Source organism: Ovis aries, chromosome 7 (assembly GCF_016772045.2).
Source record: "Ovis aries strain OAR_USU_Benz2616 breed Rambouillet chromosome 7, ARS-UI_Ramb_v3.0, whole genome shotgun sequence".
In the NCBI taxonomy this organism is placed as follows: domain Eukaryota; kingdom Metazoa; phylum Chordata; class Mammalia; order Artiodactyla; family Bovidae; genus Ovis; species Ovis aries.
The window spans coordinates 46,257,787-46,272,875 of NC_056060.1; the positions used below are offsets into that span (position 1 = coordinate 46,257,787).

Genomic DNA, 15,089 nt, shown 5'->3' on the forward strand with positions numbered 1-15,089 from the left:
ATGAGATTTTTGGTGGTATTAACAATGTGATTTTTCATATTAAAAAATAAAGTGACTCCACATTTGTAAGATCTGTATAATTCAATGAAGCAGTATTTCTGTATTAGTAAAGTGTGGTAAAATATTATGAATGTATTAAAGTGCATGGTAGACCGGCTTTAATTTAGATGAAAAATTGACTGATAGTTTCAGATTCCAAGGTGCAGCTTTAAGAAACTATCACTGGTTGAGTTTGATGTAGTATCAATAATAACATGAAAAGATGTTCATATGCAAAAGATGAAGATGTTCCTCCTGTTTCCTATTACATTTCTGTAATTAGGTCAGATTTTCCTCACATACTCCAATCTAAACAATAGATCCTAAAAGAGCGAAGGCAAAAGCAGGTATTTGTATCCAGCAGTCTCCTACTAAACCATACATTAAGGAGATTTGTGACTGTAAAACCATATCAGTCTTCTCATTACAAGTTTTTGTTTGGAAAACGTAGTTATTTTTCATAAATACACATTACCTGTGCTATTGCATAATGGGTTCTTTAATAAGTTAATAACCATTAAAAAGCTTTTCAGTGTTGATTTCCAACATGGTAAATATCAGTATCTGTAACCCACCCTAATGAAAAGCTGGTTAAGGTTCTTAAATTTTAAGTGTATTAAAGGGACCCTAAGACCAAAACATTTGAGAACGGCTTTAGAAAGTGACTGGGGATCATACATTTATTATCCATCAACTTAAATGAAGACTCTGTAGTACTCAGATTAGATTTTGAAACCATTTGAAACATGGTGCATCTAACATTGAGATCAAAGACGGAACAAGGTTCTAGGACAAATGTGAAACCAGAAGGATAATAGGAGGTCAGATGAGAAGAGTGAGTTATTCCAGACTCTAAACCCAGGCAGCTGAATCCTGTCTCCGAAAACTTTCTCCCTCAGTGGGATGGTTTTCAGGGCTTCTCTGGCTTTCTTAGCTATTTCTTTTCAAATAGTATTTCTCTGAGAACTTCGCTGAATGTTTAATTTGTAAATGAAAAAAGATTTAGGGAACCATCACTGTGACAAGAACTCCTGGTAATGGCAAAGTCCTGATTTACTAAACCTGTTACAGGTTTAGTAAATATTTCCTTCTCGAAACTTAGGGTCTTATGCTTAAAATCCAGGACTCGATAATTTGATTCTTAGTTCTTGTAGTGGCAGGATAATTTGCTTTAAAATATCAAGGAAGAACAAATTTAAAATTTCAAGCTAAATATCAGTATATTCTCTATAACATTAATTGAGCTTGTATATTTTATTTTAATGTCCAAGTGTAGATAATTTTGATTCAGTTGAATAGATACATATCATGTGCTTTGTGCCTAGATATTATGATAATTCTTGTTCTAGTGAAGGACTCCTCCTGACTAGAAACAAACCAGTTGTGCAGATACTTCAGATTCAGTGTATTCATTGCTTAGTGGAAGTCTGTATACGGTGCCAGGGTTGATGGTCTTGGAGATTCTTGGAAGATCTGAAGAAGGCATTACACAAGCAGTAGTGCTGGACCTGAGATTTGAAAGCCTCCTAGAAATTTGCCTGAAGAACTTGAGGGAGAGCAGACTAAGTTCAGGGAACCTACTATGTGTAGAGGCATGAAGGCATTAGAAAGTTATAGCTTGTACACATGGAACTCTGCTCAGTGTTATGTGGCGTCCAGGATGGGAGGGGAATTTAGGGGAGAATGGACACATGTGTATGTATGGCTGAGTCCCTTCTCTGTTCACCCGAAACAGTCACAACATCGTTAATCAGCTATACCCCAGGACAAAATAAAAAGTTTTTTTTTTTTTTTTAAAGTTGTAGCTTGTTTTGGAAAGTAGCAGTAGTTTTCTTGAAGTGTCCAGTGCAAGGATGAGTGGCAGAAGATAGACCAGGACAGGGGGATAGGGACTGGATCATAAAAGGACCTCTGTGTCATGCAAACACTTTCTCATTTTATTTGGCAGGCTACAAAGAGCCTTTAAAATAATTTTGAGCAGGGATTAACAGGCTGTGAATAGTATTTTGGAAGATGTGAATCTGGTAGTATTAGGTCAGAGGAGGTTAGATTAAAGAAAAGAGTGGAGGTTGGAGGCACGGGAGACTATACAGAGGCTGCCCCAAGAGTGAGGACTGGATTTGATGTGTAGTAGGCAGTTGAATATAAAGATTTATAAGTTGGGTAAGATAGGTTTGGGTTAATGCCATGAAACAAGGCAGTGCCAAATAAAAGAGATGCTAAAGGAATTATTAAGCTAAATGTAAAATTCTGTATACAGTTTTTTTTTCCCCTTTTTGTATTCTTTATATTCTCAAGACTGTAAAGGATCTTGTTTTTGTGAGGTGTGTCATTCAGAGGAAGTCATCTGTCAGCAGCCTACCCATTCATTTCATTTGTGCTCCTACCATACATATTTTGTCATTGTTACATTTCCAATATTTTGGCAATGTTGAAATTAAAAATTAAAGTTTATATTTTAAGCAGTCATAAATATTCTAATGGGGTTACTTTACTCAATTTTTGTGTAATTGCATCTGCTAAGTTACTTTCTTTATTACAGAAGGTTATTCTAGACTAAAAAAGGTTTGTGAATTTCTGCCTGTATTGAAGTAACAGGTCAGTTTAGAATAAAATAAGGTGAATTGTACCAGAATTTGCTGTCAGGAAGAAGTCTCTTGTTTTCTTTTCTGTCCTCTAGTCTGCTAACTTGAATTTTATCCTTTTCTCACTAAAATGCTTCCACTGAGAAGGACGTAAACGTAAAAAGCACAAAAAACATTTTAAGAAACCTTTTAAAGGTCTTGATCGCTCAAAAGGTAGGTAAAAGTGGTTTTTATGCCATGTGTTATTTATACACATTGCCACTTGATTTCTGTCTTCAAAGGTAAAATAAATGTTAGATTATGATGTAACTTCAAAATAAGTTTTAGGGATTTCCCTGTTGATATAGTGGCTGAAAAATAAGTTTTCAGTTGGAAATGCATATTAAAATCTAAAATAAAGCAAGGAATAGGTTGTAATTCCTGATAAGTAGTACTTAACTATCCTTTGATCATTGATTATGAATTATGTGATAATTTCAACTCTTGAACTTGTATTTTTCTATTTTTTATAGATAAACCAAAAGAAGCCAAAAAGGATACATTTTTGGAAAAATTGGCAACTCAAGTAATTAAAAATGTACAAGTAAAAATCACAGACATTCACATTAAATATGAAGATGATGTAAGTAGTTTACTTGGTGTAAGTTAGTAATTATGTATTTTATGACATTAATTATTACTAATTATTGATTTGCCCATACATGGCAGTTTTAAATCCAAGATTAAGTTTTTCCTGATTAGTACGCTACCATATCTCCTTACTAGCATTAAGACTTTTTCATTAAATGTATAAATATGTCATAAACCACCATATGTTTCTTTCTAAAGCTAATTTAAGAGATTTTTAGATTTTCCTTTATTATTTATTTTGAATTTTGTTTAAAGACTTAGACTAATAAAGCTTTAAGGAACTAATTTTTTAATTTTTTTACAAAGACAAAAAAATTGGTTCCCAGAGGTAATGAAGTAATCGGTTACAATGGTGGTTGGTAGAAAGGGGACTGAAACCCAGGTCCCTTGGCTGCTAGTCACGTGTACTTTATCTTCTCCCACACAGGATTTTAGCACACACAGCTACTCACATACATGTGGAGCAGTTTAGAAACCACTTCATTGATGGCTAAAAGCTTAATGTTAGTTGATTAAGAACTATTTGATTGATTAATTTTAATTAAAACATAGTCAATATTTTGAACTTAATGTGCATTGCTTTGTCTTAAAGTTTGAAGCATAAATGAAAAGGCTTGAATTTTTTATTTACGTAGCGGATTGGAAATGCTTTTTCATCTTTTCCAAAACTGAGTTTGCCTTCTTTTTTGTTTTTAGTTTAAGTTTAGATTACAGTTAAAGTCATACTGCCATATAGAGAATTTATATTACTTTCCTGATAAGTCCCTTTTTTCAGTTCATATTCAGTAAGATACACTTGTAGTTTTTCAAGATATACCATGTCCGTCTTATACCAACTTTATGTTTCGATTTTCTGTAGTCATTAGACTGAATTTTGCTAACGAACAAATGTCTGGAAAACCTAGCTCATCATTAGACTGAATTTTGTTTTGGGCTGTGCTGAGTCTTGGCTGCTGTGTGGCCTTTTCTCTAGTCGTGGTGAGCAGGGGCTACTCTCTAGGTGTGTGCTTGGGCCTCTGTTGCAGTGGCATCTCTTACTGCGGAACGTGGGCTCTGGGGGTTGCAGGCTTCAGTGGCTGCAGCACATGGGCTCAGTAGATGCGGCCCCTGGCTCTCGAGCACAGGCTCAGTAGCTGTGGCTTAGTTGCTCTGTAGCATGTGGGATCTTCCTGGATCAGGGATCGAACTCATGTCTCCTGCATTGGCAGGTGGATTCTTTACTGCTGAGGTACCTGGAAAGTCCAGTAGACAGAACTTTACAAACAAATGTCTAAAAAGCCTAATTCATAAATTGCCTTGTTTAAAACAAACTTAGAACTCAAGTTATCATGGAATTAAAAGAATTATTCTTAAAGCCAGGGGCATGTTGATGAATAATAATCTCGGCTTAAAAAAAATTTTTTTTTTTAATCGAAGGATAATTGCTTTACAGTATTGTGTTGGTTTCTGCCAAACGTCAACGTGAATCAGCCATAGGTATACCTATGTCCCCTCCCTCTTGACCCTCCCTTCCACTTTCAGTTTAAACTTAAACTAAGCTTTTCTACTGAGCAAGTACAATTTGAAAGGTATGTTATTTCTTTCTCTTTAATGAAAAAATACAGAGATGCACAGGAGTGGGACAAGTAATATCAATTACATTTAAGTTGGTGTCAGTGACAAAATATATTAAAATCATCTACAGAAAAAATTAAAAGCACAAAGGGATCTTCCTTGTATCTTGCCTCTTTCAGTGTGATTACCTTAATTATTGTGTGTGGAAGGATAGTTAAAAATACAGAAGTGAGGGTAGGGGAGGTACAATTTATCATAAAGATGCTCTTTGTATGAGAGCAGTAATTTATGGGTAGTGCATTAGCAGCTGAGGAGTTGTGCTTTATTAAAGTTCCTTCTGAAATAGCTGCAAGCTATTTTGAGCTTGAGATCCATAGGCCTAAAAAGATGAATATGGGAATGAAGGAAATATATTTTGCCACAAACCATAATATATCTGATATTAAAAACAAAGCTCACAAAGCTCATTCTTTACAGCTATACCAGATCATGGTTTTCCTGTTTGAGAAGGGTGTATGTGACTCAAGTCCCTGATGGATGATTTAGAACATTATATGATTTTTCTCTTGTCTCTAGTTTCCCTATTTTCTTTCATGACCAAAAAACACTAATTTTTGTACTTCTCTGAGATGTCGAAAACAAAGTCATGATACATACAATGGCACAGTTTAAGCACTGTGTATAAATATTACTTAGATATTGAAGATGAGAAATAGATCAGCTTAATAATGGCAGATTTTGGGTTAAGGGATTGAGGAAATTAAATATTAAGGATCTTGAGCATCTTCTAACAGACATTTTTTAAAAGTGTCATTGGAAATTAAAGGTACAGACAGACAGTTCACATTTCTAAATGTGAAAATCTTTTAAAAATACTTTAGTGGCACTGTTTTATCTGCAGCTCCTTGTTTTATTTATCTATGGAGAACATCTTTAGTGGTATACGTAAAGAGACTGTCTCTTAAACTATCTGGACAAAAATCTGTTTAGTCCTAGTTAGTGAGCGTTCTCACTTCTAGTAAGAAAAAATAGTTCCACTGGGAAAGTATCATGTTAGTGTCATGCCTACAAAATATGGAAGATCTCAGCCATGTTAGTGTCTTCCTTCCCTTTCTTCTCCACAAATCCATTTGTGTTGTGTAACTTACCTGTAAATTCATTGTCCTGTGTTGCCTGTTGTAGTGTGTAAAATGGGTTTACCTTCACTATGAGTGTGTTTTAATGTCACTTTTTGTCTTTGACAGATATCAGATCCAGAGCGGCCTCTTTCATTTGGTGTCACACTGGGAGAACTTAGTCTATTGGTAAAGTTGACCTTATTTAAAATTTCTGTGGAATCTGTAAAATATTATTCTCAGGGTGAATTTCCTAAGATCAGCTATTGCTGCAAATAGCTTTTTTATTTTTATGTGTAACCTTTCTATAGCTTTTCTAGAAATTTATAATTTTTAGTGATACTTTTATTATATTCCATAATTATTTTATCTTTGAATTTAACAAATATAAAAATATTAAGAACAAGTGTTTTGAAAGTCTTAAAAGCTGTATCTTAAATGTGTAGTAAATTAGGGGAAGATAGATTTCCATAGAGTCAAGTTCTTATCCACAGTATAATTTCCAAATAGCTTGTACATGTGTATCTATTTATATGTATGTATATGTGTTTATTATATTGAAATATACATAAGATAATTTATTTTGATTAAGTATTTTACAATGCAGTTTGTTTTTTCTTTTAAGATCCTTAGTGTATAGAGTAGGTATATCCTGGTTGGACATTTTTTTTTTCTATTATGGACAACTAAGTGGTAGGGACATGTTTTAAAGTTAAGGACAGTGAGTGGTAAATCACATTGGGTATATTTTTGCCTTTTGATTAGTTATGTGAAGAGGGCCTTAGGAAGGAAAGAAGACGAAGGAAAAAGGAAAGAGAAGTAGTCTGTTAAACAGAAAAAGGTCTTTGTTCCATGGACTCCTTAAGAATGATACATGCATACAGAAAGTAGAGATATACATCAGTTGAAGATCAAAGCAAAAAAAATTAACAGGTATTGGAGAAATAAAGGAAAGGGAGTCAAGGAAGCTAGTGTTTAATACACTGTTTATCCTCTGCTTGTCTCAAAAATAAATTTGAAGTAGCTTTCAAAAAAAAAAAAATGATACTATAATACTTTCGAAGAACCAGAATCTGTGTTCTGAAAGGTAGAGGCATAATTGTTCCAGAAAAATGAGACAAACAATATTAGTCATAAGAAAGGTCAGTATTTAATATTGAGCTTCTAGCAGACCAAATGAAAAACACAAAATAGTCCTGTGGCTGACTTTGGGTTGACTGATGGCAGGAGTACCAGGGTGTAAGGGTGATGTATAGTTCCCTTAGTGTGTATTGTTCTTTGATCCTATGTATCTTTCCTCAGATTTTTCATACGGTTTTCTTTGCCTGTGTTACTCTTTTCCCTTAAACTGCCTGGTGATTCTATTCGGGTTTTAATATTTCCTTGAGAGATTACTGTTTTTCTCATTTTTTTTTCTTCACTCTTAGAATTTACTATTCCTTTTTTTTTTAATACTCCCCTTTATATTTTATCAGAGTACCTGTGACACCTTACTGTTCTGGTTACCATGTTGGTTTCCTTCTATCCAACCTCCATTCATTGATACTATATTACCTGTATTTTAGTGTTTTTGTGATGATTCAATTAAATAGTTTGAATAAAGTATTTGGCACGTTGGTTCAATTTCTGCTTCGACTATTACATTGACTGTTATAACAACAATAATAGCAGACTCACCTCTTCCTGTATCTGTACCATTCCTTTTTTCCATCTTTTCAAATGCAGACTAACTCTTAAATCTTAGATAATCTCCCCACCTGACTGGATCCCGTCCTCACCCATGTCCTTAGGAGCCTTTCCCCGACTTTCTCTCATTCTCTTCTACCTTTTGTCCTTTCTTCCTTATTTCTGTCAATTTCCTTTTCTTTCCTAAATCTTCAACTCTTCTTCCCTGCCCACCTCTGTCTTCTAACCATTTAAGCGCATTCTCTCCTTTATATTAAAATTAAAAAGCCTCTCCTTAACCTCCTCTGACTCCACTCAGCCACATCTAACTACTGCCTAGCTAGCTCTTTGTTTTTTTTTATTCATACCCACTCTCAGACACATAATAGCTCAGTAATTATTTTCTGGATGAATGAACTGAATTAAATTAGAACCTCCTCAATTCTCTTTTTCACTCTTCCTTTGATTTTGTAATATATGTATTGAAAAACAGGTAACTCACATTAGCCAATGATAACTAGATGTCTTGTTATTTCTAAGTTATTTTGTTACGGTTATTAGAGCACTGTTTTATGATACATATACTTCATTTCACAGTTATTCTGTTTTTTTTTTGTTTTAGACTGCAAACAAAGACTGGACACCGTGCATATTAAATGAAGCAGAAAAAATTATATACAAGGTATTAGACTAGACTTTTTAATCTAGTTATTTTCCTAAGTACAAACGTTTAATGTATTTTCTTCAAGTAACCTTGATAGAGCAGAATATACCATTGAATGGGAGTTGAAAGTTTAGGATTTAGTTTTGGCTCAGCTACTTATTATGTTACCTTCTAAAATCACTTATCTTTCTTCACCTAGAATATAAAGAAACTGGATAAAATTAATATTTCCCAGATTGTATTTGATGGGGCATTAGATAATTGAGATAATATTAGATTTGTTGAAAAAATATTCTCTGGTCAAGTAAGATTACTGGCTAAAACAGGAAAGTATTCATAGTTAGACAGGTATATTTTATTTTGTTTTAAACTCCAGGATTTCACAATACTTTAAATATGCTAATAAACACTTTGAATCTTCCAAAGGGATATTTTGTATGTACTTTTATCCACCTTTGTTGATCATAGAATCCTCTTCCCTTCACCCTTCCTTTGAAACAGCCATTTGTATTCGTTGGAGGAATCATGTCTTTCTTATTCATTGAAATACTTACAGAGTCTGTTAAATACTGAATTCTCAATAAATATTTGATTATTGAATGAGTAAATCCCTTGGGGAACAGTGTTCCTGCAAGCACAATTCAGCAAATGCTAGATTAATAAGTGTTAGTCACTTAGTCACGTCCGACTCTCTGGGATGTAATGGACTATAGCCCGCCAGGCTCCTCTGTCCATGGAATTCTCCAGGCAAGAATACTGGAGTGGATAGCCATTTCCTTCTCCAGGGGATCTTCCTGACCCTCATATCGAACCCAGGTCTCCTGTGTTGCAATTAGATTTTTTGTACCATCTGAGCCACTAAGGAAGCCCAGATTAATAATAAAGTCTCTGAATAACATACATACGTTTTCCTCCACTTTTGCATTATCTTCTTCCCTTTAAAAGTTCAGAATGACAATTGGATGATTTTGTTATAGTGAGCGTGAGAATATTCTTTTAATATTGATACATAACTTCGATTTGTTAGTTGCCTGATCTTTTCCAATTTTTCTTTTATAGCTGATACGACTTGATAGTCTCAGTGCCTACTGGAATGTGAACTGCTGCATGTCTTACCAGGGATCAAGGGAACAGATCTTGGTAATTTCAGTTTGCCCCCTGAATAGCTGACTGTACTCCTGAGATTCATTTTACATACGTGGTCTCTAATGAAGACAAGATACTGGTCTTTTGCTTAAGTTGTAACTAAGTGTGCAACCCAGTTTTTGTGATTGACTGTATCTTAAAAATAGCACTTTTGTTTTTGAAGATCTTTGTGACATCTTTCACTTGACAGTGAGATGAGAACCTATACTATCAAAGTAAAACTGGATTTATGGTTTTTCACACTCTCATTTTGATGACATTCTGGTTGCATTGTGGAGTTTCATATGAGAATGATTACTTGAAGAGGATTGTAAAGACAGATGATACCTGTCAGATTTTTGAAAAATGTATCCATAGCATATGTTTTAAGCATTTACAGTGATACACATAGTGAATGATTGATTCAAAACTAAGTATGTTAAGTCATGTCTTAAAGCTAAGCAATCTTAGTCATATTTGCTTAGAAACGAACAGTTGAATTTTCTGAACTGAATTAATTCCAAGATTCTGTCTTTTATTTCTCAGAAAGATACTGTAGTGATTAATTTGCCTTTGTCTAGAAAGTGACTGAGATCCTAATTTATGAATGTGTGTGTCTGTACACATTATATACATTTTAAGTCAGAGTGGAACAGTCTTATGTTGTTTCTAGGTATTTAGAATTTATAAAAATTACCTACTGAAGTAATATTCTAAAGAAATATATCTGTAAATAGTGCTCAGTGTGTTTTTCTTATGGACTAATAATTACAAAGTTGGGAATAAAGATATTGATTTAGAACCATATTTTATGTGCATGTGTGTGTCAGGGGTGCTGAGAATGTATGCATTTTCTTTTTCATTCTCATATCATTCAAATTTTTAAATTTAGGATCAGCTGAAAAGTGAAATTCTTACAAGTAACAATATACCCCCAAACCATCAATACAGTAAGTAATGGTAAAAGTTTATTTTATGTTATAGGAAACGTGGAATTAAATACTTTATTTTAATATATTTTTTCTGATAAAGTTATTTTGACAAAGAGAAAGTATTGATTTCATATGTTAGTGTCATGATACAGCATATTTGGTATATATTTTAGTATTTAGAAATAGATTGTAACACTTACACCACTGGAGAGTGAGAGAGAAGGGCTCTGTGGCTATAGTTCACTCCCAACAACTAACCTCCTTAACCTTCATGTTTTTTCCCTATCTTGTTATCATCTACTTTGTTTTAGGAATTAGATTTTCTTTTTTTAATAGTGAAATCTCTGAGGTCTTGATATTCAGGTTACTTTGAACATGTCAGTATTGTAGTGTTAAGACAAACTACTCCAGAGATTTAAAAAAAGTGAAGTATAGATGATTATAGTATAGCCTCCCAGGCGGCGCAGTGGTAAAAAATCTGCCTGCCAATGCAAGAGATGCGGGAGTTGCATGCCTGCACATAGTTGATTTATAGTATTATGTTAATTTCAGGTATACAAAGTACAGATAATGTGTTTTTACAAATTATACTTCATTATGGATTATTACAAGATATTGGGTCTAATTCCCTGTGCTGTACAGTAAATCCTTATTGCTTATCTGTTTTATGTGTTGTAGGCTGTACATGTTAATCACATGCCCTAATTTGTCCCTTCTCCTTCCCTCTCCTCTTTGGTAGCCACAAGTTTATTTTCTACATCTGTGAGTCTGTGTCTGTTCTGCATATTCAGTCATTTGTGGTTTTTTTAAGATTCTGTATATGAATGATATCATGTAATATTTGTCCCTGTCTTATTTCACTAAGCATAATATTCTCTAAGTTCATCCATACTGCTACATATGGCAGTATTTCATTCTTATGCCTGAGTAATATTCCATTGTATATATGTACCATATTTCAATCCGTTCCTCTCTTGATGGGCATTTGGGTAGCTGGAATATCTTGGCTGCTATAAATAGTGCTGCTGTGAACATTTGGGTGCATATGTCTTTTCAAATTAGTGTTTTTATTTTTTCAGGATATACGCCCAGAAGTTGAATAGCTGGGTCATACGGTAGTTCTATTTTTAGTTTTTTGAGGAACCTCCATACTGTTTTCAGTAGTGACTGCACCAGTTTACATTTCCCACGGACAATGCACCAGGGTTCCCTTTTCTTCATAGTCTCTTTGTTAGAATATGTTATTTGTAAACATTTGTTATTTGTAAGCTTTTTGATGGTAGCCATTCTGACAGATGTAGGGGGTAAATTCACTGTTGTTTTGATTTGAATTTCTCCAGAGATCTTTTCTGTTTCTTGGCAGCCTTACCTTTATTTATTTTTGAGTAGATCTCTAACAAAGCTGCCTGTATATTATTTATCCCATATATTTTCTCTGCTATTCTTTTTTTAAATATAAATTTATTTATTTTAACTGGAGGCTAATTACTTTACAATATTGTATTGGTTTTGCCATACATCAACATGAATCTGCCACAGGTATACACATGTTCCCCATCCTGAACCCCCCTCCCTCCTCCCTCCTCCCTCCTCATACCGTCTCTCTGGGTCATCCCAGTACACCAGCCCCGAGCATCCTGTATCATGCATCGAACCTGGACTGGTGATTCGTTTCACGTATGATATTATACATATTTCCATGCCATTCTCCCAAATCATCCCACCCTCTCCCACAGAGTCCATAAGACTGTTCTATACATCTGTGTTTATTTTGCTATCTTGCATACAGGGTTATCGTTACCATCTTTATGAATTCCATATATATGCGTTAGTATACTGTATTGGTGTTTTTCTTTCTGGCTTACTTCACTCTGTATAATCGGCTCCAGTTTCATCCACCTCATTAGAACTGATTCCAATGTATTCTTTTTAATGGCTGAGTAATACTCCGTAGTGTATATGTACCACATATTATCCATTTGTCTGCTGATGGACATCTAGGTTGCTTCCATGTCCTGGCTATTATAAACAGTGCTGCGATGAACACTGGGATACATGTGTCTCTTTCAATTCTGGTTTCCTCAGTGTGTTTGCCCAGCAGTGGGATTGCTGGGTCGTATGGCAGTTCTATTTCCAGTTTTTAAGGAATCTCCATACTGTTCTCCATGGTGGCTGAACTAGTTTGCATTCCCACCAACAGTGTAAAAGGGTTCCCTTTTCTCCACACCCTCTCCAGCATTTATTGCTTGTAGACTTTTGGATCGCAGCCATTCTGACTGGCATGAAATGGTACCTCATTGTGGTCTTGATTTGCATTTCTCTGATAATGAGTGATGTTGAGCATCTTTTCATGTTGTTAGCCATCTGTATGTCTTCTTTGGAGAAATGTCTGTTTAGTTCTTTGGCCCATTTTTTGATTGGGTTGTTTATTTTTCTGGACTAGAGCTGCAGGAGTTGCTTGTATATTTTTGAGATTAGTTGTTCGTCAGTTGCTTCATTTCCTATTATTTTCTCCCATTCTGAAGGCTGCCTTTTCACCTTGCTTATAGTTTCCTTTGTTGTGCAGAAGCTTTTAATTTTAATTAGGTCCCATTTGTTTATTTTTGCTTTTATTTCCAATATTCTGGGAGGAGGGTCATAGAGGATCCTGCTGTGTTTTATGTCTGAGAGTGTTTTGCCTATGTTCTCCTCTAGGAGTTTTATAGTTTCTGGTCTTACATTTAGATCTTTGATCCATTTTGAGTTTATTTTTGTGTATGGTATAAGAAGGTGTTCTAGTTTCATTCTTTTACAAGTAGTTGACCAGTTTTCCCAGCACCACTTGTTAAAGAGATTGTCTTTTCTCCATTGTATATTCTTGCCTCCTTTGTCAAAGATAAGGTGTCCATAGGTGCATGGATTTATCTCTGGGCTTTCTCTTTTGTTCCATTGATCTATATGTCTGTCTTTGTGCCAGTACCATACTGTCTTGATGACTGTGGCTTTGTAGTAGAGCCTGAAGTTAGGCAGGTTGATTCCTCCAGTTCCATTCTTCTTTCTCAAGATTGCTTTGGCTATTCGAGTTTTTTTTGTATTTCCATACAAATTGTGAAATTACTTGTTGTAGCTCTGTGAAAAATACTGCTGGTAGCTTGATAGGGATTGCATTGAATCTGTAGATTGCTTTGGGTAGTATACTCATTTTCACTATATTGATTCTTCCAATCCATGAACACAGTATATTTCTCCATCTATTAGTGTCCTCTTTGATTTCTTTCACCAGTGTTTTATAGTTTTCTATATATAGGTCTTTAGTTTCTTTAGGTAGATATATTCCTAAGTATTTCTTTTCATTGCAATGGTGAATGGAATTGGTTCCTTAATTTCTCTATTTTCTCATTATGAGTGTATAGGAATGCAAGGGATTTCTGTGTGTTGATTTTATATCCTGCAACTTTACTATTTTCATTGATTAGTGCTAGTAATTTTCTGGTGGAGTCTTTAGGGTTTTCTATGTAGAGGATCATGTCATCTGCAAACAGTGTTAGTTTTACTTCTTCTTTTCCAATTTGGATTCCTTTTATTTCTTTTTTGCTCTGACTGCTGTGGCCAAAACTATGTTGAATAGTAGTGGTGAAAGTGGGCACCGTTGTCGTGTTCCTGAGTTTAGGGGAAATGATTTCAATTTTTCACCATTGAGGATAATGTTTGCTGTGGGTTTGTCATATATAGCTTTTATTATGTTGAGATGTGTTCCTTCTATTCCTGCTTTCTGGAGAGTTTTTATCATAAATGGATGTTGAATTTTGTCAAAGGCTTTCTCTGCATCTATTGAGATAATCATACGGCTTTTATTTTTCAATTTGTTTATGTGGTGTATTACATTGATTGATTTGTGGATATTGAAGAATCCTTGCATCCCTGGGATAAAGCCCACTTGGTCATAATATATGATCTTTTTCATGTGTTGTTGGATTCTGATTGCTAGAATTTTGTTAAGGATTTTTGCATCTATGTTCAGTGATATTGGCCTGTAGTTTTCTTTTTTTTGTGGCATCTTTGTCAGATTTTGGTATTAGGGTGATGGTGGCTTCATAGAATGAGTTTGGAAGTTTACCTTCCTCTGCAATTTTCTGGAAGAGTTTGAGTAGGATAGGTGTTAGCTCTTCTCGAAATTTTTGGTAGAGTTCAGCTGTGAAGCCATCTGGACCTAGGCTTTTGTTTGCTGGAAGATTTCTGATTATAGTTTCAATTTCTGTGCTTGTGATGGGTCTGTTAAGATTTTCTATTTTTTCCTCTTTCAGTTTTGGAAAGTTGTACTTTTCTAAGAATTTGTCCATTTCTTCCATGTTGTCCATTTTATTGGCATATAATTGCTGATAGTAGTCTGTTATGAACCTTTGTATTTCTGTGTTGTCTGTTGTGATCTCTCCATTTTCATTTCTAATTTTATTGATTTGATTTTTCTCCCTTTGTTTCTTGATGAGTCTGGCTAATGGTTTGTCAACTTTATTTATCCTTGCGAAGAACCAGCTTTGGCTTTGTTGATTTTTGCTATGGTCTCTTTTGGGTTTTTTTTGCATTTATTTCTGCCCTGATTTTTAAGATTTCTTTCCTCCCACTAACCTTGGGGTTCTTGTTATTCCTTTTCTAGTTGCGTTAGGCGTAGAGTTAGGTTACTTATTTGACTTTTTTCTTGTTTCTTGAGGTATGCCTGTATTGCTATGAGCCTTCCCCTTAGGACTGATTTTACAGTGTCTCACAGGTTTTGGGTTGTTGTGTTTTCATTTTCATTTGTTTC

The 15,089-nt window shown here is 34.6% G+C and overlaps 1 protein-coding gene across 5 annotated transcripts in view; it reads left to right on the top strand.

Moving 5' to 3' along the window:
• Nucleotides 1-15,089, top strand: part of VPS13C (vacuolar protein sorting 13 homolog C) — a 181,184-nt gene that overhangs the window by 26,983 nt on the left and 139,112 nt on the right. For 3 of the 5 annotated variants that reach the window (XM_004010549.6, XM_004010551.6, XM_060417838.1), the window contains exons 7-12: nt 2,772-2,837; nt 3,137-3,246; nt 6,053-6,112; nt 8,211-8,270; nt 9,312-9,392; nt 10,270-10,327. In XM_004010549.6, the coding sequence (XP_004010598.3) occupies nt 2,772-2,837; nt 3,137-3,246; nt 6,053-6,112; nt 8,211-8,270; nt 9,312-9,392; nt 10,270-10,327 (435 nt within the window). The remainder of the gene's footprint in view (nt 1-2,771; nt 2,838-3,136; nt 3,247-6,052; nt 6,113-8,210; nt 8,271-9,311; nt 9,393-10,269; nt 10,328-15,089) is intronic. The other 2 variants (XM_004010550.6, XM_004010552.6) reach the window with 1 other exon arrangement.